Source organism: Pseudophryne corroboree, chromosome 3 (assembly GCF_028390025.1).
Source record: "Pseudophryne corroboree isolate aPseCor3 chromosome 3, aPseCor3.hap2, whole genome shotgun sequence".
In the NCBI taxonomy this organism is placed as follows: Eukaryota; Metazoa; Chordata; class Amphibia; order Anura; family Myobatrachidae; genus Pseudophryne; species Pseudophryne corroboree.
Genome location: NC_086446.1, coordinates 161,960,161 through 161,984,427, shown reverse-complemented (window position 1 = coordinate 161,984,427; position 24,267 = coordinate 161,960,161). Strand labels below are relative to the sequence as shown.

Genomic DNA, 24,267 nt, shown 5'->3' with positions numbered 1-24,267 from the left:
ACAGTGACATGGAGATGCATCTAACCAGGTCAATTTCTTTGTTAAGTGTCCCCTAAGGAAAGAGGAAGTGAATTAATGGGAAATTCCTGAACCACAAATCCATGAAGGGGGAAAGTGGTGTCATTGGGTGCTATTCAGTGACGTGCGGTGGGGTGAGGCAGAGCCTTTCCTGTCATACTTACGTTTAAACCAGAGTTTTGACTGAATAAAATCTAAGAAAAATACTGAGAATTTGTTTGAAATATCTTCTTTGCATTATTCTAATAATTTTTATAGCCCAAACTGTGGAGTAAAAAGTATATGTCACAATCCTGACTGTAGTTTTTATATTTGGTGACTTACCTCTGCCATCTCTGTCCTGGATCCTGCATCTTTCTGCTCACTGGGATAAACAGCTTGCCAATACCATGAGTTTCCTGAGTTCTCTGCCTGGAAGGTAATAGTTAACGAGTTTCACCTGTGGTGATCTTCTGTGTGAGTCTGAATTCAGCAATCTGAAGTTTAGGTCTAAAAGCCAGCATCCTCTGTTTGCAGAAGTTCAGGCTTCAGTGTTCTCTCGGCCTGCTAGGCCTCACTCCACATCACAGCCTAGTCTAGAGTACTCACATGACAGTGTCTGTTCATCTGACCCAGAGCTGTCCAATCCTCTGCCAGCCTGAGACTCTCTGAATCACCTGACACTGCTCACTAATCACCAAGGACCAGGAAGTATAAGTCGGGCGACTGAGTTGGAAACTGGGCTAGTTCCTCGTGTCACACACAGCTCTGTGTGAGCTTTGAAGCTGAGCTCCTTAAAGGTAACCCTTGTACTTCAGTTCCTGTAAAAACTCTGTTCCTTTGTTACCCAGTTTGGATTACATTTGTGTTGCCATTGATATACGGTATTCCACAGTCTCAACTTAAAGGCACAATTGCAGTGTTTCATCTTAAAGGCACAGTACAGTATTCCACAGTCTCAACTGAAAACCACAGCTGCAGTATTCTACCGTCACAGCCGCAGGGTTCTTCAGCCTCATACTAGAGTTACAGCCACAGTCATCGTTCTACTTACAGTTGCATCCCAGTCTCACCAGTAACCAGACCAGTTATCAGTCTCGCCAGTAACCAGTCCGTCTTACTATCTTGCCAGTAACCTTGAGTACATAAGCACCTACTCCTGTGAAACTATATCCAGTACAGTCTCACCTATACATTCATCATCCTGCTATCAAAGTCCCTGGTGATCCAGTGGTCAGGATACGGCTTCCTCTGCCAAGGCCCGGGTTCGATCCCCGGTCAGGGATTGCTCCTTCTTCTCACTGATTCCTACAGACCAGCCTAATATTCACATAGTCCTCCAATTGCCCGCACAGACTTCACTAACACCGGGTTCACAAAAACCACAGTCATGACAGTAGGAACTGGCCCCATGGACCCGGCCGAAAGTGTTTGTCTGACGCAGGACCTCCTAAGCAATATTGCAGGACGCTTGGAGGGTTTGGAGTCAACTCAGCATCAATTGGCACAGTGTCTGCAGCGGAATTCGTTCTCCAGAGATTCTCGGACTTTCTGCACTAAGACTCCTGACCAACTGCAGATTTTCTACCAGATGTTATTACAGTTACAAGAACTTTTCTATAGTATTCTTTCTGTGATGCCTGATCTCTTCAGGATTACTACCAACGTTGTTGATTCTGTTTTGTCCCATCCAGTTATTAAAGTCTCTTCCACTGTGCAAGGAAAAGTTATTCATCAGAGCTATTTACGGCCCAAGCTCTCAGAAGCTGAACGTCAGCGGCATAGGGAGCTACACCTTTGTGTTTACTGTGGAAATTCCGGTCATTTTGTTAAAGACTGCATTCATCGCAAGCCAGGGAATGGTGACAAATCTCAGTATCATAGCGCTCATGTCTACAAGTCATCCACAGTAGCCGATCCTGCTACTGCTGACGGGGGTGTCAAGAAGGCTACTCTGAAAGAGACTCAAATTTATGACTGGGGTCCGGTGATTAAAAGACCTTGTCCCAAGTTGGGTGTCCAGAGAAGAATGTTCAAGCCATTTAGAGTCACAGAGGAGACTGTGTCTACAGCCCAAGGAGGGGCATCTGTGTCTACAGCCCAAGGAGGGGCATCTGTGTCTACAGCCCAAGGAGGGGCATCTGTGTCTACAGCCCAAGGAGGGGCATCTGTGTCTACAGCCCAAGGAGGGGCGTCTGTGTCTACAGCCCAAGGAGGGGCGTCCGTGTCTACAGCCCAAGGAGGGGCGTCCGTGTCTACAGCCCAAGGAGGGGCGTCCATGTCTACAGCCCAAGGAGGGGCATCCGTGTCTACAGCCCAAGGAGGGGCATCCATGTCTACAGCCCAAGGAGGGGCGTCCGTGTCTACAGCCCAAGGAGGGGCATCCGTGTCTACAGCCCAAGGAGGGGCGTCCGTGTCTACAGCCTATGGAGGGGCGTCCGTGTCTTCAGCAGCATCCGTGTCTTCAGCCCAAGGAGGGACGTCCATGTCTTCAGCCTAAGGAGGGGCGTCCGTGTCTTCAGCCCAAGGAGGGGCGTCCGTGTCTTCAGCCCAAGGAGGGGGTTCAGAGCGTCCAGCCTCAGGAGGGGGTTCTAAGTGTGCAGCCCAAGGAGAGTTATCCAATGTTCAGGCTCTAGTAGGGGCATATGAGTCTTCTACTCAGGAAGGAGTGTCTGATCTGTCAACCCCAGGAGGGGTGCTGGAGATAGCAACCCTGAGAGAGGTGTCTGATTCGTCAACCCCAGGAGGGGTCACCACAGTTTCAGCCCCAAGGGAGGTATCCAGAGTCAAGTTTCCAGATGGGAATCTTTGTGCTACAGATGCAGTTATGAACTCCTGTTTGCCGTCTTCTGAGAGCACCACCATGTTGGCATCCAGCATGGTTCAGGTCCAGGATGGACCATCTGAACACTTGGATTCTACTCACTCCAGTTCCGTCCGGAATCCGTCTCCCCCGGTTCCAGCCGATCCAGCAATACTTCAAGCCCAGCCTGGTCAGCCCGTCCCGGTTCCAGCCGGTCCAGCAATACTCCAGGCCCTGCCTGGTCAGTCCGTCCCGGTTCCAGCCGGTCCAGCAATACTCCAGGCCCTGGCCGGTCAGTCCGTCCCAGTTCCAGCCGGTCCAGCAATACTCCAGGTTCAGCCTGGTCAGTCCATCCCGGGTCCAGCCGGTCCAGCAATACTCCAGGCCCTGGCCGGTCAGTCCGTCCCGGTTCCAGACGGTCCAGCAATACTCCAGGTTCAGCCTGGTGAGTCCATCCCGGTTCCAGCCGGTCCAGCAATACTCCAGGTTCAGCCTGGTGAGTCCATCCCGGTTCCAGCCGGTCCAGCAATACTCCAGGCTCAGCCTGGTCAGCCTGTCCCGGTTCCAGCCGGTCCAGCAATACTCCAGGCCCAGCCTGGTCAGCCTGTCCCAGTTCCAGCCAGTCCAGCAATGCTCCAGGACAAGCCTGGTCAGTCTCCTTTGGTTCCAACCAATTCAAGTATCCTTGGATCCAATCCAGTCCTACTCGTCCAGCCAAAGATTTCTCCAGTTTCAGTCTGTTCAAGCTCATCTGGACTCAAACCGATTCCAAGCATTGGTCCGAGTAAGGAACTTTTGTCAGTTGGTCCCACTAAAGGACTTCCACCATCTGGTTCTAAAATTAGACTTCAGTCTGTCTCTGATTCTGTTTCCTTGTCTTCCAGCATTGAGTCCACAGCTTCTGCAAGGAAATATAATACCTCTTCTCATCAATGTCAGAATAATTCTGCTGTAGCCGCTAAAGTCAAGAAAAATCCCAAGGCTACTCACTTAAAGTCTGAACGTGCTACAGAGATGGATACTGATCTGAGTAAAGTTTTCTCAGCTTTGTCCCTAAGCTTGTCTGAGCAACCTAATGTTCCATCTGCTGATTTGGATACAGGACTTCAGGCTAACTTCGCTGAGAAGGACACCGAAGTTACTTCCTCAATCCAGTCACCAGAGTTGTTTACCTCAGTCGCAGACGCAAGTGGTGCAGCTTCGGGGAGAATTACTAGCATCTCCATCCAGAAGGAGATTTCAAGTGATTTCTCAGTCGTATTTGAGGATTTCAGCCAGACTACTTCAGAAGGGATAGTTTCTCATCAGCCTGACGTTCCACAAACTAACTCTAATCTAGCTTCTGAGAGTCCATCATTGGTTTCAGCCTCTAAGCTTTCGTCTGATGCTTTACCACCTATTTACTTTGATGGAGATTTGTTGTAATATGCCGCTCTGGTTGATCAATTTCTCTCTGTGATGGAGTCTGATCCTTCGGGTGCAGTAACTCCTTCCAACGTTACTCAATGGTGGTCATTCCGAGTTGTTCACTCGGTAAATTTCTTCGCATCGCAGCGATTTTCCGCTTAGTGCGCATGCGCAATGTCCGCACTGCGACTGCGCCAAGTAAATTTGCTATGCTGTTAGGTATTTTACTCACGGTTTTTTCTTCGTTCTGGTGATCGTACTGTGATTGACAGGAAGTGGGTGTTTCTGGGCGGAAACAGGCCGTTTTATGGGCGTGTGGGATAAAACGCTACCGTTTCTGGGAAAAACGCGGGAGTGGCTGGAGAAACGGAGGAGTGTCTGAGCGAACTCTGGGTGTGTTTGTGACGTCAAACCAGGAACGACAAGCACTGAACTGATCGCACTGGCAGAGTAAGTCTCGAGCGACTCAGAAACTGCACAGAGATGTCTTTTCGCAATATTGCGAATCTTTCATTCGCAATTTTGATAAGCTAAGATTCACTCCCAGTAGGCGGCGGCTTAGCGTGTGCAAAGCTGCTAAAAGCAGCTTGCGAGCGAACAACTCGGAATGAGGGCCAATATCTGTTCCTGGCATTCAGAGGAAGAGCTTTGGAGTGGGCCAACACGCTTTTTGAGAGTAATGATCCTGTGTTCCATGATTTACAGACTTTTAGTAATGCTGTGGTTAAAGAATTTAGTCCTAAACCTTTGGAATCTGACTCGGTAAAAGAATCATGCTCTAAAGGGAATGCAGAAGGAAGTTTGTGCTGTCCTCCCAGGGATAATCTAAGTATCTCCTTCGGTAAGAATCCGACCATTAAAATTGCTCATGTAGGAGTCTCTCCTAGCCCAGAGAATTTAAAACTCCAGTGCACTTCCTTTTCATCTCCAAACTGTGTATCTAAGGGAGATTCATATCTTCCATTAGACTTGGGCTCAGAATCTGAATTTGATCCTGTTCATGATGCTACTCCGTTCATGGGAGGTCCTATGTTTTCTAAGGAAGTTTTTTCTTTACAGGAGATTCCACTCTCCCTGGTCAAAACCAAATGTTCCCGTAAGAAGAAGAGGCATCGACAAAGGTCCTAAGTTCTTCTGTATGAATTTCTCAAGTTCCTCTAAGATTCAAGATGGGTGTCCGGAGTCCACCCTTGAAGAGGGGGGTACTGTCACAATCCTGACTGTAGTTTTCATATTTGGTGACTTACCTCCTGGATCCTGCATCTTTCAGCTCACTGGGATAAATAGCTTGCCAATACCATGAGTTTCCTGACTTCTCTGCCTGGAAGGTAATAGTTAACGAGTTCCACCTGTGGTGATCTTCTGTGTGAGTCTGAATTTAGCAATCTGAAGTTTAGGCCTAAAAGCCAGCAGCCTCTGTTTGCAGAAGTTCAGGCTTCAGTGTTCTCTTGGCCTGCTAGGCCTCACTCCACATCACAGCCTAGTCTAGAGTACTCACATGACAGTGTCTGTTCACCTGACCCAGAGCTGTCCAATCCTCTGCCAGCCTGAGACTCTGAATCACCTGACACTGCTCACCAATCACCAAGGACCAGGAAGTATAAGTCGTGAGACTGAGTTGGAAACTGGGCCAGTTCCTCGTGTCACACACAGCTCTGTGTGAGCTTTGAAGCTGAGCTCCTTAAAGGTAACCCTTGTACTTCAGTTCCTGTAAAAACTCTGTTCCTTTGTTACCCAGTTTGGATTACATTTGTGTTGCCATTGATACACGGTATTCCACAGTCTCAACTTAAAGACACAATTGCAGTGTTTCATCTTAAAGGCATAATACAGTATTCCACAGTCTCAACTGAAAACCACAGCTGCAGTATTCTACCGTCACAGCCGCAGGGTTCTTCAGCCTCGTACTAGAGTTACAGCCACAGTCATCGTTCTACTTACAGTTGCATCCCAGTCTCACCAGTAACCAGACCAGTTATCAATCTCGCCAGTAACCAGTCCGTCTTACTATCTTGCCAGTAACCTAGAGTACATAAGCACCTACTCCTGTGACACTATATCCAGTACAGTCTCACCTATACATTCATCATCCTGCTATCAAAGTCCGTGGTGATCCAGTGGTCAGGATACGGCTTCCTCTGCCGAGGCCCGGGTTCGATCCCCGGTCAGGGATTGCTCCTTCTTCTCACTGATTCCTACAGACCAGCCTAATATTCACATAGTCCTCCAGTTGGCCGCACAGACTTCACTAACACTGGGTTCACAAAAACCACAGTCATGACAGTCTATGGCAGGTGAGGCAGTGCCTCCCCTGCCTATCTTTTCCGCACATCTCTGATCAAAACTCACCAATTTTCCAGGAGTTGATACTGCTGCAACTGTGTATAGTGCCCAGATGTACCATTTGGCTCATATATTGCATGTAAATCTGTCTCTGGGGTTAGCCAGTGCCTTCTGAGCCATTTAACTCACCGCACGTCCCTACTGCTATTGCCCTCTTAATATTATGTGGGCTGGTGAAAGTTTCAGTAGTGTGTCCATTTTTGCCATCTAAGGATGCACCAATCTCTAATTACCACAAGCACAAACACTGAAAGTGGGCGTCCCAGTCCTTGCACATTTGGCCACATGGATGTACACAGCATTTGCATAAAGTCGATGACAGGCAACTGCCAATAGGCACTGTGCTTGTTTATTCTCTTTTACCTGCGACATTGATCCATGTCAGTGGTTCTCAACTACAATCTCAAAGTAGCCAAACAGGTCTTGTTTTGTGTATTTCTGCACAGCTAAATTAATCTATTTTGCTGGGTCAGTAATTATCCCACTTGTTTCCATAGAGAGAACTCAAACATATGAGCAATGGTACTTGAGTGTTGGAGTTTAGAAGTAGTGATCTATTATTCTGAGGATGGCTCAGATCAAGAGCTGGTGGCTCCAGTGCTTCATTGTTCCATTGGTTCTACCTTCCTTCGTAGTCTGGTCCATCCTTCTGATTTTACTTACTGGCCGGCATGCAGAAATGGTGTGGGATATGGATGTTACATTCCCTCTCTCAGCAAACAGGGAATAGCACTTCACTGTCCCCTCCAAGCAGGCAGTATTAGCTGAGCCCGGTGCAAGGGGAGGCAGCCTCCTCAGGCCGTCTGGGCTTAATAACAGTGCCACCCCCTGCATACATGGTAGTTATACCTTTACAGTAGCTCCATCAGACCCTTCTGGAGCTACCTACATGGAGCCTGAGAATATGCTCTTGGTTCTTTGCTTATTGTTGAACCACCAACCTGCCTTTTCAAATTAACATACAGGTTGAGTATCCCTTATCCAAAATGCTTGGGACCAGAGGTATTTTGGATATGGGATTTTTCTGTATTTTGGAATAATTACATACCATAATGAGATATCATGGTGATGGAACCCAAGTCTAAGCACAGAATGCATTTATGTTACATATACACCTTATACACACAGCCTGAAGGTCATTCTAGCCTATATTTTTTGTAACTTTGTGCATTAAACAAAGTGTGTCTACATTCACACAATTCATTTATGTTTCATATACACCTTATACACACAGCCTGAAGGTCATTTAATACAATATTTTTAATAACTTTGTGTATTAAACAAAGTTTGTGTACATTGAGCCATCAAAAACAAAGGTTTCACTATCTCACTCTCAGTCAAAAAAGTCCGTATTTCGGAATATTCCGTATTTCGGAATATTTGGATATGGGATACTCAACCTGTATTAACAAAATAACTTCTGTATTGCCTTATTATTGTCCACTGTATAATCCTTACTGCTCTTTGACTAATCTTTTGGGATTCTTTAGTCACTGATTTTCAGTTATATATAAAAGAATAAAAAAAAAACTTTAAGAAAGTGTAAGTCTGGAGCAAAATGTTTTACCGTAGATCTGCGCATGTTCAGAACGGGTCCTGCGATCTCTTCTCCAGAATGCAAACGAATCAGGCAGAGTACTTCCCTGGGAGGGATGGGGGTGGCCGGCTATTGGGAAAACAGGGGTGTCTCGCCCCTCCCTGTTTTCCGGGAATGTCGAGGCCAGGGGCTGCATTGCGAGACGCAGTTTCCTTCACCCCACAAGCTGCACTGCGACAGCAAGGCTGAGTAAGCTGAGGATTACTCAGCCTGCCGTCGCAATGAACATCGCAAATGCAGGGAGGAGGTGGTATGGTACATACCACCTCCTCCTGCATTTACATTGCTAAGGACTTCAGCATTCGCAATCCTTGATGAATCAGGCCCATTGTACAGACAACAGCAAACTGACATATTAAAACATCTGTTTATTTAAAACTATGTAAAAGATTCAGATACACAAAATTTAAAATTATAGTAGATTTTTAGAAAAAAATTTAATAATATGAAAACAAGGATAATTGTCATCAGGGCAGCCATCAGTGGGGAACTGTGGGGACGGGTGTCTCGGGCGTTTACAGAGAGGGGGACACACCCCTGGCTCTTACCACCAATACCTGGACAGCTGCACCAGGCTGTGAGAGAACAGCGGGCTGATGCACAGAGTGGACTTCTTAAAACAAGCCTTCCCTGTGCATCAGCTCTCTGAACCATTCCTGTAAGTCCACCCAGGCTTGGACTGGCCCACAGGGGTACAGAGGAAACCACCAGTGAGCCCCACTGCCTGGGGGCCCACCTCCTGCTCTAAGGATCAGGTTCCAGACTGTGCACTTGAATTATACATTATACATATGTTACCATATACTGGACTATGGTGTATTTTCTACAGTGCTTTGCTGTTACTAATCTTTTATTAATCTGGTACATTATCATGCATGCAGCAGCTGAATTTACTGTATATATTTATGAAGGGGCCCAGATGTTGCACTCTCTAATGGTTAGTCAAACCAATGAGGTGGCAGGCCACACCCCCTCTGCAGACTGGCCACACCCCTAAACATGGGCCCATATTACTGCATTCCCCTTGTGGGCCCTACATGCCCCAGTCAGACACTGAGTCCACCTATATGTAATAGATCAATGTATCACATAGGGGTGGAGCGGTGCCACAGAATCTTTTTCTTTGGGTGGTGGGGCCCTGTCTCTTTTGTCATTCCTGGGTCCAACAATTTCTGATGGCAGCCCTGATTGTCATTGAGCTATTTTTAAGAAACAATGTTTTACTCTCTTGCAGGTGGATCTTCTTACACCTATGCTGATTCATGCTATCCAAACCCAGGGTGCTCGGAGTCATCTCCTTTCCCTATACATATCTCAATTTATTGTGTTCTATAGCTTGAATGGAGAAAAATGGAGCCAATATCAGGGGAATGCTAGTAGCAATCAGATGGTATGTGTGCACACCTCTCTTCACTGCAAGATGTGAAATCATTTGGTCATGGCAAAAAAAAAAAATCTATTGTTTTCATTTATGTCTGTGAACTGTTGACATCTTGAGAATGTGGACATGTTCACATTGTCGACATCTGAAATGTTGACGTGAAATCCTGACATTCTCAGAATGTCAACATTAAGGGTTAGCTGCGGCACAGGAAAGTTAGGGCACTAACAGGCACTAGAGGGAGGTAAGGGGTAGAGATTAGGGTTAGGTATAGGATGAGAATACTAACCGGAGCGCCACTCATCTGATGTCTGCACCAGAACTGCTCCTCATGTGACCGCCGGGACCCAGAGCTGCCGCTGCCATTGGATGATCCAAGTAAGTCACTGCTATTCCACCGAAGACAGTTTGCTGACATTCTATCATGTCGACATTTCAGTAGTGTCCACATTATAAATGCTGACATGGTCAATGTCGACATGCTAAGCATGTTGTCATGCTGCATGTTTGCATTTCAGCCATGACAACATTCTAATGTGGACATGATGAATGTTGACCTTGTAAAACACATGTAGGAGAAGTGAATGTAGGCCAAATACGATACCATCCCCTCCAGTTTATCTGGTGTTAGCAGGAAAGGATTAGAACAGTTTATGTATCATTCCTAAAATCCTGCAGCAGTCAGGGGCATTACTATGCATGAAAGCCTGTAGCTTATTTTCAAGCAAATGGTGTCTTTTGCCCATGGTGTTAGAATATCTCATGATGATGAGGTTATCATCAGGAAATAAAGAAAAAATATATTAAACAGGTAAATACCATTTTCTACAAGAAATATGTGGCATAAATGTTGTAGATTATTGAATTACCATTGGGCCTAATTCAGGTGTGGTTGTTCCTGCTATTGCTATCTTTTGCCATATGCAGTTGCGATTATAAGCTAATATGTGCAGAACCTAACCCGAGCATAGGGACGCCCACTGTCACCACATAATTTCTGTTCAACGATGTATAATTGCTAATATATCAGTACCATCGTCGCAAATTGGGTCATGTCGTAGATTCTGAGTGCCTCTGAAGACACTCAGGCTGAGCTGCTCTCCAGTAGCAAGTAAGATCACAACTGGTAATTTATGCCCGCACAAAAAATGCCATCTGAACGGCCATGATGCGCCTGCGTTTACCTGACCACTCCCCGTTACCACCCCAAATCACTGACTACTGTAACTTACTTTGCAACTAATTCCTTGGTGTGACCGCAATTGCAATTCACTCGCTGCGCGTGTGCACTGCGGCTCAGACGCATGCGCAGTAAGAAATCAACAAATTTAGTAAAATAGCAGCTTTGCAACATCATCTGAGTTAAGGTGCATACACACGGTGAGATTCGGGCTATGCCCGATTCTCACTATGCGACAGGGGCTAGGTCGGCATCGTTAGCACATAATGAGTGTGCTTGCGATACTGACTGTGCAGTTTTGACTATCTCTTCTATACAGATAGTCAAAATTGACTTGCTTGCACATTCTATCTAGGCTTGCGATGCCGGCCGCGTGGGACCGCGCATCGGCATCGAATCCTTGCGATCTGCACTAACTTTCCTTATGATTTTGACTATATAGTCAAAATCGTAAGAAAATATCTCACTGTGTGTACACACCATACCATAAGGCCCATTATATTTGAACTTGTTCCACAAATAGTGAGTCTTTATCTTAACGGTCATAGCTACAAAATGAACATATATTTATATCTGTAGTTATAATTTTTCACAAATTTATAATTTTATGTAATGTTAGTGGAATGCAATTTAAGTGGATATATAATAATACATTCAGCGGTTTTATTAATACAGGTTGAGTATCCCATATCCAAATATTCCGAAATACGGAATATTCTGAAATACGGACTTTTTTAAGTGAGAGTGAGATAGTGAAACCTTTGTTTTTTGATGGCTCAATGTACACAAACTTTGTTTAATGCACAAAGTTATTAAACATATTGTATTAAATGACCTTCAGGCTGTGTGTATAAGGTGTATATGAAACCTAAATGAATTGTGTGAATGTAGACACACTTTGTTTAATGTACAAAGTTATAAAAAATATTGGCTAAAATTGACTTCAGGCTGTGTGTATAAGGTGTATATGTAACATAAATGCATTCTGTGCTTAGATTTAGGTCCCATCACCATGATATCTCATTATGGTATGCAATTATTCCAAAATACGGAAAAATCCCATATCCAAAATACCTCTGGTCCCAAGCATTTTGGATAAGGGATACTCAACCTGTATCAGTTAAGTATTTTCTTTTTATAATGTGATTGTGAATTTCTAATATTGAATTCACTGCGCACATTTATTGACAAAATTCACAATAAAAATCTAAACCATAAAAATAAACTGAATTAAAATGGACCAAATGTCAATCAATCATTTATTCCCAAAAGACAGATTGGACAGACAAATCTTTAGGTGTGTACCTAGCCTACACTGGATCTGAAATAGGTGAATAATACTCCTTTCAGATAGAAGCCAGGACTTGGACCCTGGTTTTTCCCAACTTTTGTAACATGGGTTGGATCCCACAGTGCCGTAACTAGGCATTTTAGCGCTGTGTGCAAGAAACGACAGTGGTGCCCCCCCCCCCCCCCCCCCATGTAAGACAGGGGCAGTGCGCGCCGTAGACGCGCGAAAAATTTAGAGGGGCGTGGCTTCATGGGGAAGGGGCGTGGCCACAAAATAATAGCAATTCATACTACGGTGCACAGTAGTCTACATTATTCAAATTACGCTGCACAGTAGCGCCACTACACCAGGTAGAGCCCCTTTTATACATTACAGCAGACAGCGTCCCCCTTTTGACACATTACAGCAGACAGTCCCCCTTTTTACACATTACAGCAGACAGCGTCCCCGTTTATACACATTACGGCAGACGGTGTCCCCCTTTATACACATTGCGGCAGCCAGGCCCCCTTTTTACACATTACGGGAGCCAGTCCCCCTTTTTACACATTGCGGCAGCCAGGCCCCCTTTTTACACATTACGGCAGACAGTCCCCCTTTTTACACATTGCGGCAGCCAGTCCCCCTTTTTACACATTGCAGCAGCCAGTCCCCCTTTTTACACATTGCGGCAGACAGTCCCCCTTTTTACACAATGCGGCAGCCAGTCCCCCTTTTTACACATTGCGGCAGCCAGTCCCCCTTTTTCTCTAACGTCCTAAGTGGATGCTGGGGACTCCGTAAGGACCATGGGGAATAGCGGCTCCGCAGGAGACTGGGCACATCTAAAGAAAGCTTTAGGACTATCTGGTGTGCACTGGCTCCTCCCCCTATGACCCTCCTCCAAGCCTCAGTTAGATCTCTGTGCCCGAACGAGAAGGGTGCACACTAGGGGCTCTCCTGAGCTTCTTAGTAAAAGTTTTAGTTTAGGTTTTTTATTTTCAGTGAGACCTGCTGGCAACAGGCTCACTGCATCGAGGGACTAAGGGGAGAAGAAGCGAACTCACCTGCGTGCAGAGTGGATTGGGCTTCTTAGGCTACTGGACATTAGCTCCAGAGGGACGATCACAGGCCCAGCTTGGATGGGTCCCAGAGCCGCGCCGCAGACCCCCTTACAGAGCCAGAAGGCAGAAGAGGTCCGGAAAATCGGCGGCAGAAGACGTCCTGTCTTCAACAAGGTAGCGCACAGCACTGCAGCTGTGCGCCATTGCTCTCAGCACACTTCACACTCCGGTCACTGAGGGTGCAGGGCGCTGGGGGGGGGCGCCCTGAGACGCAATAAAAAACACCTTGGATGGCAAAAAAATGCATCACATATAGCTCCTGGGCTATATGGATGCATTTAACCCCTGCCAGAATACACAGAAAAATGGGAAGATAAGGCCGCCGATAAGGGGGCGGGGCCTATCTCCTCAGCACACTGGCGCCATTTTCCCTCACAGCTCCGTTGGAGGGAAGCTCCCTGGCTCTCCCCTGCAGTCACTACACTACAGAAAGGGTTAAAAAAGAGAGGGGGGCACTAATTAGGCGCAGTATTAACTATACAGCAGCTATAAGGGGAAAAACACTTATATAAGGTTATCCCTGTATATATATAGCGCTCTGGTGTGTGCTGGCAAACTCTCCCTCTGTCTCCCCAAAGGGCTAGTGGGGTCCTGTCCTCTATCAGAGCATTCCCTGTGTGTGTGCTGTATGTCGGTACTTTTGTGTCGACATGTATGAGGAGAAAAATGATGTGGAGACGGAGCAGATTGCCTGTAATAGTGATGTCACCCCCTAGGGGGTCGACACCTGAGTGGATGAACTGTTGGAAGAAATTACGTGACAGTGTCAGCTCTGTATAAAAGACAGTGGTTGACATGAGACAGCCGGCTACTCAGCTTGTGCCTGTCCAGACGTCTCATAGGCCGTCAGGGGCTATAAAGCGCCCGTTACCTCAGATGGCAGATATAGACGCCGACACGGATACTGACTCCAGTGTCGACGGTGAAGAGACAAATGTGATTTCCAGTAGGGCCACACGTTACATGATTGAGGCAATGAAAAATGTTTTACACATTTCTGATAATACGATTACCACCAAAAAGGGGTATTATGTTCGGTGAGGAAAAACTACCTGTAGTTTTCCTGAATCTGAGAAATTAAATGAGGTGTGTGATGATGCGTGGGTTTCCCCCGATAACAACTGATAATTTCTAAAATGTTATTGGCATTATATCCTTTCCCGCCAGAGGTTAGGGTGCGTTGGGAAACACCCCCTAGGGTGGATAAACGCTCACACGCTTGTAAGGGCTCTAACCTCTCCTGAGATGGCCGCCCTTAAGGATCCTGCTGATAGAAAGCAGGAGGGTATCCTAAAATGTATTTACATTAACTGCGACCAGCAATCGCCTCAGCCTGGATGTGCAGTGCTGGGTCGGCGTGGTCGGATTCCCTGACTGAAAATATTGATACCCTAGATAGGGACAGTATATTTTTGCCTATAGAGCATTTGAAAGATGCATTTCTATATATGCGTGATGCACAGCGGAATATTTGCCGACTGGCATCAAGTCTAAGTGCGTTGTCCATTTCTACCAGTAGAGGGTTATGGACACGTCAGTGGTCAGGTGATGCGTATTCCAAATGGCATTTGGAAGTATTGCCTTATTAAGGGGAGGAGTTATTTGGGGTCGGTCTTTTAGACCTGGTGGCCACGGCAACAGCTGGGAAATCCACGTTTGTACCCCAGGTCGCCTCTCAACATGAGAAGACGCCGTATTATCAGGCGCAGTCTTTTCGTGGACAAGCGGGCAAAAGGTTCCTCATTTCTGCCCCGTGACAGAGGGAGAGGAAAAAGGCTGCAGAAATCAGCCAGTTCCCAGGAACAGAAACCCTCTCCCGCCTTCGGCCAAGCCCTCAGTATACGCTGGGGCTTTACAAGCAGAATCAGGCACGGTGGGGGGCCCGTCTCAATGAATTTCAGCGCGCAGTGGGCTCACTCGCAAGTAGACCCCTGGATCCTTCAGGTGATATCTCAGGGGTACAAATTAGAATTCGAGACGTCTCCCCCTCGCCGTTTCCTAAAGTCGGCTTTACCGATGTCTCCTTCTGACAGGGAGACAGTTTTGGAAGCCATTCACAAGCTGTATTCCCAGCAGGTGATAATCAAGATACCCCTCCTGCAACAGGGAACGGGGTATTATTCCACACTGTGGTGGTACCGAAGCCGGACGGCTCGGTGAGACCGATTCTAAATCTAAAATCTTTGAACACTTACATACAGAGGTTCAAATTCAAGATTGAGTCACTCAGAGCAGTGATTGCGAACCTGGAAGAAGGGGACTACATGATGTCTCGGGACATCAAGGATGCTTACCTTCATGTCAAAATTTACCCTTCTCACCAAGGGTACCTCAGGTTTATGGTACAGAACTGTCACTATCAGTTCAGACGCTGCCGTATGGATGGTTCACGGCACCCCGGGTCTTTACCAAGGTAATGGCCGAAATGATGATATTCCTTCGAAGGAAGGGAATTTTAGTTATCCCTTACTTGGACAAATCCCTGATAAGGGTAAGATCCAGGGAACAGTTGGAGGTCGGTGTAGCACTATCTCAGGTAGTGTTGCGGCAGCACGATTGGATTCTCAATATTCCAAAATCGCAGCTGGTTCCGACGACTTGTCTTCTGTTCCTAGAGATGATCCTGGACACAGTCCAGAAAAAGGTGTTTCTCCCGGAGGAGAAAGCCAGGGAGTTAACCGAGCTAGCCAGGAACCTCCTAAAACCAAGCCAAGTCTCAGTGCATCAATGCACAAGGGTTCTGGGTAAAATGGTGGCTTCCTACGAAGCAATCCCATTCGGCAGATTCCACGCAAGAACTTTCCAGTGGGACCTGCTGGACAAATGGTCCGGGTCGCATCTTCAGATGCATCAGCGGATAACCCTGTCACCAAGGACAAGGGTGTCCCTCCTGTGGTGGTTGCAGAGTGCTCATCTTCTAGAGGGCCGCAGATTCGGCATTCAGGACTGGGTCCTGGTGACCACGGATGCCAGCCTGCGAGGCTGGGGAGCAGTCACACAGGGAAGGAATATCCAGGGCTTATGGTCAAGCCTGGAGACATCACTTCACATAAATATCCTGAAGCTAAGGGACATTTACAATGCTCTAAGCTTAGCAAGACCTCTGCTTCAAGGTCAGCCGGTGTTGATCCAGTCGGACAACATCACGGCAGTCACCCACGTAAACAGACAGGGTGGCACAAGAAGCAGGAGGGCAATGGCAGAAGCTGCAAGGATTCTTCGCTGGGCGGAAAATCATGTGATAGCACTGTCGGCAGTATTCATTCCGGGAGTGGACAACTGGGAAGCAGACTTCCTCAGCACGACCTCCACCCGGGAGAGTGGGGACTTCACCCAGAAGTCTTCCACATGATTATAAACCGTTGGGAAAAACTCGACAGGTATTGCGCCAGGTCCAGGGACCCTCAGGCAATAGCTGTAGACGCTCTGGTAACACCGTGGGTGTACCAGTCAGGGTATGTGTTCCCTCCTCTGCCTCTCATACCCAAGGTACTGAGATTGATAAGATGGAGAGGAGTAAGCACTATATTCGTGGCTCCGGATTGGCCAAGAAGGACTTGGTAACCGGAACTTCAAGAGATGCTCACGGAGGATCCGTGGCCTCTACCTCTAAGAAGGGACCTGCTCCAGCAAGGACCCTGTCTGTTCCAAGACTTACCGCGGCTGCGTTTGACGGCATGGCGGTTGAATGCCGGATCCTGAAGGAAAAAAGGCATTCCGGATGAAGTCATCCCTATCCTGATCAAAGCCAGGAAGGATGTAACCGCAAAAACATTATCACCGCAATTGGCGAAAATATGTTGCGTGGTGCGAGGCCAGTAAGGCCCGACGGAGGAAATTCAACTGGGTCGATTCCTACATTTCCTGCAAACGGGAGTGTCTATGGGCCTGAAATTGGGGTCCATTAAGGTTCAAATTTCGGCCCTGTCAATTTTCTTCCAAAAAGAACTAGCTTCAGTCCCTGAAGTTCAGACGTTTGTAAAAGGGGTACTGCATATACAGCCTCCTTTTGTGCCTCCAGTGGCACTTTGGGATCTCAATGTAGTTTTGGGTTCCAAAAGTCACATTGGTTTGAACCACTTAAATCTGTGGAATTAAAATATCTCACATGGAAAGTGGTCATGCTGTTGGCCCTGGCCTGGGCCAGGCGCGTGTCAGAATTGGCGGCTTTATCCTAAAAAAAGCCCTTATCTGATTTTCCATTCGGACAGGGCGGAATTGAGGACTCGTCCTAAGTTTCTCCCTAAGGTGGTTTCAGCGTTTCACCTGAACCAACCTATTTGTGGTGCCTGCGGCTACTAGGGACTTGGAGGACTCCAAGTTGCTAGACGTTGTCAGGGCCCTGAAAATATATGTTTCCAGGACGGCTGGAGTCAGGAAATCTGACTCGCTGTTTATCCTGTATGCACCCAACAAGCTGGGTGCTCCTGCTTCTAAGCAGACTATTGCTCGTTGGATTTGTAGTACAATTCAGCTTGCACATTCTGTGGCAGGCCTGCCACAGCCAAAAATCTGTAAATGCCCACTCCACAAGGAAGGTGGGCTCATCTTGGGCGGCTGCCCGAGGGGTCTCGGCTTTACAATTTTGCCGAGCAGCTACTTGGTCAGGAGCAAATACGTTTGTAAAATTCTACAAAATTGATATCCTGGCTGAGGAGGACCTGGAGTTCTCTCATTTGGTGCTGCAGAGTCATCCGCACTCTCCCGCCTGTTTGGGAGCTTTGGTATAATCCCCATGGTCCTTACGGAGTCCCCAGCATCCACTTAGGACGTTAGAGAAAATAGGAATTTACTTACCGATAATTCTATTTCTCATAGTCCGTAGTGGATGCTGGGCGCCCATCCCAAGTGCGGATTGTCTGCACTACTGGTACATAGTTATTGTTACCAAAAAATCGGGTTATTGCTGTAGTGAGCCATCTTTTCTAGAGGCTCCTCTGTTATCATGCTGTTAACTGGGTTCAGATCACAAGTTGTACGGTGTGATTGGTGTGGCTGGTATGAGTCTTACCCGGGATTCAAAATCCTTCCTTATTGTGTACGCTCGTCCGGGCACAGTATCCTAACTGAGGCTTGGAGGAGGGTCATAGGGGGAGGAGCCAGTGCACACCAGATAGTCCTAAAGCTTTCTTTAGATGTGCCCAGTCTCCTGCGGAGCCGCTATTCCCCATGGTCCTTACGGAGTCCCCAGCATCCACTACGGACTATGAGAAATAGAATTATCGGTAAGTAAATTCCTATTTTACACAATGCGGCAGCCAGGACCCCTTTTTACACATTGCGGCAGCCAGGACCCCTTTTTACACATTGCGGCAGCCAGTCCCCCTTTTTACACAATGCGGCAGCCAGGACCCCTTTTTACACAATGCGGCAGCCAGGACCCCTTTTTACACATTGCGGCAGCCAGTCCCCCTTTTTACACAATGCGGCAGCCAGGACCCCTTTTTACACATTGCGGCAGACAGTCCCCCTTTTTACACAATGTGGCAGCCAGTCCCCCTTTTTACACATTGCGGCAGCCAGTCCCCCTTTTTACACAATGCGGCAGCCAGGACCCCTTTTTACACAATGCGACAGCCAGGACCCCTTTTTACACATTGCGGCAGCCAGTCCCCCTTTTTACACAATGCGGCAGCCAGGACCCCTTTTTACACATTGCGGCAGCCAGTCCCCCTTTTTACACAATGCGGCAGCCATGACCCCTTTTTACACAATGCGGCAGCCAGGACCCCTTTTTACACATTATGGCAGACGGTGTCCCCCTAAAAGAGAGAGAGAGAGAGAGAGAGAGAGAGAGAGATACTTACCTGAAAGGCTCCTCGTGCTGGCAGCTCCCTCGGTGCAGGCAGTGAGATGAGAAGGAAGAGGAGGGAGGGGGAGCAGGGAGCCGCAGCAGCGCTATTTGATTGGTAGTAAGCGCCGCTGCAGCATCCCCCTCTCCTTCTGTATTGGCTGCCCGGCGCTGCTGTGGATGCTGGGATGAAGGAACCGCATCCCAGCATCCATAGCAGCGCCGGGCAGCCAATACAGAAGGAGAGGGGGATGCTGCAGCGGCGCTTACTACCAATCAAATAGCGCTGCTGCGGCTCCCTGCTCCCCCTCCCTCCTCCTCCTTGAACCCGGCGCTGGTCTCTTCTCCCTCCAGCCGCGCACGGCCCACACAGAGGCGGCATGTAATGAGTCAATTTGACTCATTACATGCCGCTGGCCGTTGCGCCCTCAGGGCAACTGCGCTGTGTGCCAAGCCCCCTTGGCACACACGTAGTTACGGCCCTGGGATCCCAGTCCCAGCTCAGTACCCCTTTCACACAAGAACCCCCTTTCACCTATCACCTACAATGCCAACAAAGAATCGAAGCAGCAGTAATTACATTCAGCCGCCTCACAAACACTGCACAACATAGAGCACATGACAAAGTATGAAAGCCGGAGCTGCGTCATGTACACCTGCCGCTTCTATGTGTTTTATCAGCATGCCTGATTACAGCAGCTGGACACCGATGGAGGATGAATAGCAGTGGACTAGGGGGAGTCAGGGAAAGATAATCTTATTTCTGGAATGAAGGAGCAGGTAATATTCATACCAAAAACTGTAGACATAGAATCATATTTTTACTTTTATAAATTTTTACTTTTATGTTTTTCATTAGTTTACATTAACAATTTCTTTATAGCGCTTCCACAGACACTATATACATTTTATATAACAGGAATGCAACCCCCATCACCTCCCCCGGCTGCAACTACCCCCAGTCCCACACCCCAATAGGTCTTGCACTTACTAGAACGTTGTTTGCCACTGTTATACTACCACTGCTGCTGCACTTATTCCTCCTCTTCTGCAACAGTGACTGCCCCCCTGTGCATTCCCGCTCACCGCACACAGTCCTGGCTTCTCAGTCACGCGGCAAGCTCACTCGCTCAGGTCGCACGTCACGCGATGTCTGCGAGAGAGAACAGGTCATGGGTGAGGAGTGCTGCTTAATGTGAGACATGCTCTGCAGTCTGCATGGCAGCTTGGCTCCTCTCTAGGATTTAACACCTGTACTGACTCCAGATTGCAGCAGTGATCTCAGACCAGCTGGTAACTATTTGTGTGCCTGAGGTTTATGCAAGAACCTTTGTGCAGTACTGTGATATTCTCTGCCATTGTTGCACGATTTTCAGCTGATTTCAACTACACCAACAGCAGGCCTCAGTCTGGCCAGTTGACTCCACTGCCCTATCGCTGTACAGCAAGTGGTATAAGGGGATCTTCACTTGTATTAGCCAATGGCCTGATCAATGTTGCTCTCCAACTACATTATGGCTCAGTTCTGCTTGCTGTAGCACTAGTTTATACAGTGTTTCAGATTCAGCCTAGTATTCTACAGAGTCTGCTAGTCCAGGACCAGCCTGGTCAGTCTGACCTGGTTCCAGCAAGTCCAGCAATACTCCAGGTCCAGCCTGGTCAGTCTGTCCCAGTGACAGCCGGTCCACCAATACTACAGATCCAGCCTGGTCAGTCCGTCCCGGTTCCAGCCGTTCCAGCAGTACTTCAGGTCCATCCTGGTCAGTCTCCCCGGTCCCAGACGGTCCAGTCTGCCAGTCCCAGCCAGTCCAGTCACCCAGTCCGTGCCTGTCACCCAGTCTAGTAACCCGGTACCAGCTGGTACAGTCTCCTGGTCCTAGATGGTTCAGCGATACTCTGGTTCTAGACAGTTTAGCGATAGTTCTATGCCAGCTATTTCAGCAATACCCCGGTGCAAGCCTGTACAGAGATGCTCCGATGCCAGCCGGTCCAACGATACTCCGGTCCAAGCCAGTTCAGCGATACTCCAATTCTAGCAGGTTTAGCGATAATCCATTGCTAGCCAGTTCAGCAATACCAATGGTGCCAGCCTGTCCAGTGATACTCCGTTGCCAGCCAGTCCAGTAATACTCTAGTGCCATCTGTTCCAGCGATACTCCAGTGCCAGCCGGTCCAGTAATACGCCAGTCTTCTGTGTACTTTAGCCACATTTATCAAGTATCCAGTCTTCAGTGTTCTAAAGCCACAGTTATCAAGTATCCAGTCTTTAGTGTCTTTCAGCAACAGTTATCAAGTATTCAGTATTCAGTGTCTTTTAGCCCCAGTTATCAAGTATCCAGACTTCAGTGTCTTTCAGCCACAGTTATCAAATATTCAGTCTTCAGTGTCTTTTAGCCACAGTTATCAAGTATACAATCTTCAGTGTTCTTCATCCACAGCTATCAAGTATCCAGTTTCATCCTAAGAGTCAGTCGCCTCAGACTTTTGTGAACCCAGCATGTATGTGAGGTCTGTGCGGGTAACTGGAGGACTTGGTGTATATTTGGCTGGTATGTGGAAATCAGTGAGATGAAGTAGTAAGGAGCAATCCCTGACCGTGGGGTCGAACCTGGGCCTCGGCAGAGGGAGCTGTATCCTGACTACTGGATCACCAGGGACTTGGTGTTGATAGCAGGATGGTGAATGTATTGGTGAGAATGAACTGGATATACTGTCACAGGAGTAGGTGTTTGTGTACTTAAGGTTACTATGAAATAGGTTTTCTGGTGTTGCGCAGAACTGGGAGGAGAGCTGAAGACGTTGAACCGGACTGTTTACCGGTGAGACTGAGAACCCGGGCTGGTTACCGGTGAGACTGAGAACCGCACTGTGAACTGGTCTGGGTACCGGTATAACTGGAACACAACTGTAATCCGGACTGGTACCGGATATAACTGGAAACGCAACTGTATGTAGAACAATGACTGTGGCTGTGACTTTAAAACAAGACTGAAGAATACTGCAGCTGTGTCTTTAAGACGAGGTTGAAGAATACTGTGACTGTGTCTTTAAGACAAGACTGAAAGATACTGCAGCTATGTCTTTAAAACGAGACTGAAGAATATTGCGGCTGTGTCTTTAAGATGAGGCTGAAGAATACTGTGACTGTGTCTTTAAGACGAGACTGAAGAATACTGCAACTGTGTCATTAAGACGAGACTGAATAATACTGCGGCTGTGTATTTAAGATGAGGCTGAAGAATACTGCAGCTGTGTCTTTAAAACAAGACTAATACTAGATATAACTGGCAACACAACTGTAATCCAGACTGGGCAAAAGAGCAGAGTTTTACAGGAACCAAGGTAAAAGTGTTACCTCTTAGGGAGCTCAGCTACTAAGCTCACACAGAGCTATGTGACACAAGGAACTGGCAGCTTCTGCAACACAAGTCTCTTTACTTATACTTCCTGGTCCTTGGTGATTGGTGAACAGGGTCAGGTGATTCAGGGAGTCTCAGGTTGGCACAGGATTGGATAGCTCATGGTCAGGTGATCTGACCCTATCATGCCAATACTCCAGGTTAGGCTCTGATGTGGAGTGAGGCCTAGCAGGCCGGAAAAACATTCAAGCCTAAACTCCTAAAATGAGCAGAGAATGCTGACTTTTAGGGCCAAACACCAGAGAGCCGAGCACAGTGGAGAATGTATCTGGTGACCACTGGAGTTAGAGAGACATATAGTATAATGACAGCAATTATTGCTGTGTAGGCACAGCATAGAAAGACTTGCTGAATTCAGTATTCACACAGAAGGTTAATCATCACAGGTGGAGCTCGTTAACTCTCACCTTCCAAGCAAAGAACTCAGCACTCATGGTACTGGCAAGCTGTTTATCCCAGTGAGCAGAAAAGAGCAGGATCCAGGACAGATGGCAGAGGTAAGTCACCAAATATGATAACTACAATCAGGATCATGACAAGACTTCAGATAACTATTTCAATCCTACACACTTGTTCCATCTCTTCATCTGAAGAACTTCCGGGAACATCAAACCCAGTCTCGTGACAGTACACACACGCTTCCATAGGAATGCATTTGTGCGTACCAGAGATGTGCGGGGAGGTAAATGACTGGGGAGGCAGTGGCTAGTACCAGAGCCAGATTTACAAACAATATGTGAGCCCAAGGGTTCATGTGGGCATTATACCCAGGTACAGCTATATACTGCTGGAAATTTGGTGAGTTTTGATAAGAGATCTGCGGAAAATGTAGGCAGGTGAGGCACTGCCTAACCTGCCATAGACTTTTTACTCCAGAGTTTGGACTATAAAAATTATTAGAATATTACAAAAAATATATTTATAATATAGTCTTTGTATTTTTCATGTACTTTATATAGGCAAAACTTTGGTGTACAAACATAAAACTGGAGCATGACAGGAAAGGCTCTGCCTCACCTCACCACACTTTACTGGTGCGTACGAATTTGCAGCTAGGGGATGCAACTAGTTTCTGCCATGATCCGTTCGCATTTGTGAACGGATCACTGCAAAGGGTATAATGTGAATTAAGGGTACTGGTGTTACAGAATGTGTACTGGCAGCCCTACAATGTGATGTAACATGAACTAGGGCACTACTATGGTTTATAAATCAAGCCAGAGACAAAACTATGGGGCATAACATTAGCTAAGGCACTACTGTGTACATTAGCAACTGCTGTGGATAGGTGTCTCTCTAGAAGAATTTAGACAGAGGACCCTTCAAAATGTTCTGGCTACGGCCTTGCTGGAACCGCTCAGCCTGCACAGCAGCAAGCAATGGTGCACCCGCTGCTACTGCTGAACTGTGAGATGGGACCTTTGTCACACAGCTGGAGCCCTGCCAATTCACTATGGGCTCCGGGCCCTGTAGATCAGCCGAGAGCACTCTCTACAGTAATTAATTCTGTAAGTCATATGTTATATCTAGAGATGAGCGTGTTTGGTGCTCTGAGAACCGAACTCCACGTGGTTTACATGGGTCCGAGGCAGGCTCGGTTGTTCCCGCCTGACTCGGAAAGCCTGAACGAGTGAAAACGTCATAATCACGCTGTCGGATTCTCGCGAGATTCGGATTCCATATAAAGAGCCACGCATCACCGCCATTTTCACTCGTACATTGTAGAGGGAGGACGTGGCTATGTTCTCTCAGTGGAAATCTCAATATCAGTGCTCAGTATCAGTGCTTACTTATTGCTATATACTACAGTACATTACTAATAATAATAGTCCAGTGTCTTGTGCTGCATCTTGCTGCTCAGTGTCAGTTCTCAGTAGTATCCTCATCAGTGCTCAGTACCACTGCTCATTGTCTTGTGCTGCATTCTGGTGCTCAGTATACTACAGTACATTGCT

The 24,267-nt window shown here is 47.3% G+C and overlaps 1 protein-coding gene across 2 annotated transcripts in view; it reads left to right on the top strand.

The window, feature by feature from the left end:
- LOC135054997 (coagulation factor VIII-like) overlaps positions 1–24,267 on the top strand; it is a 638,500-nt gene that overhangs the window by 513,180 nt on the left and 101,053 nt on the right. For both annotated transcript variants that reach the window (XM_063958535.1, XM_063958534.1), the window contains exon 22: positions 9,382–9,537. In XM_063958535.1, the coding sequence (XP_063814605.1) occupies positions 9,382–9,537 (156 nt within the window). The remainder of the gene's footprint in view (positions 1–9,381; positions 9,538–24,267) is intronic.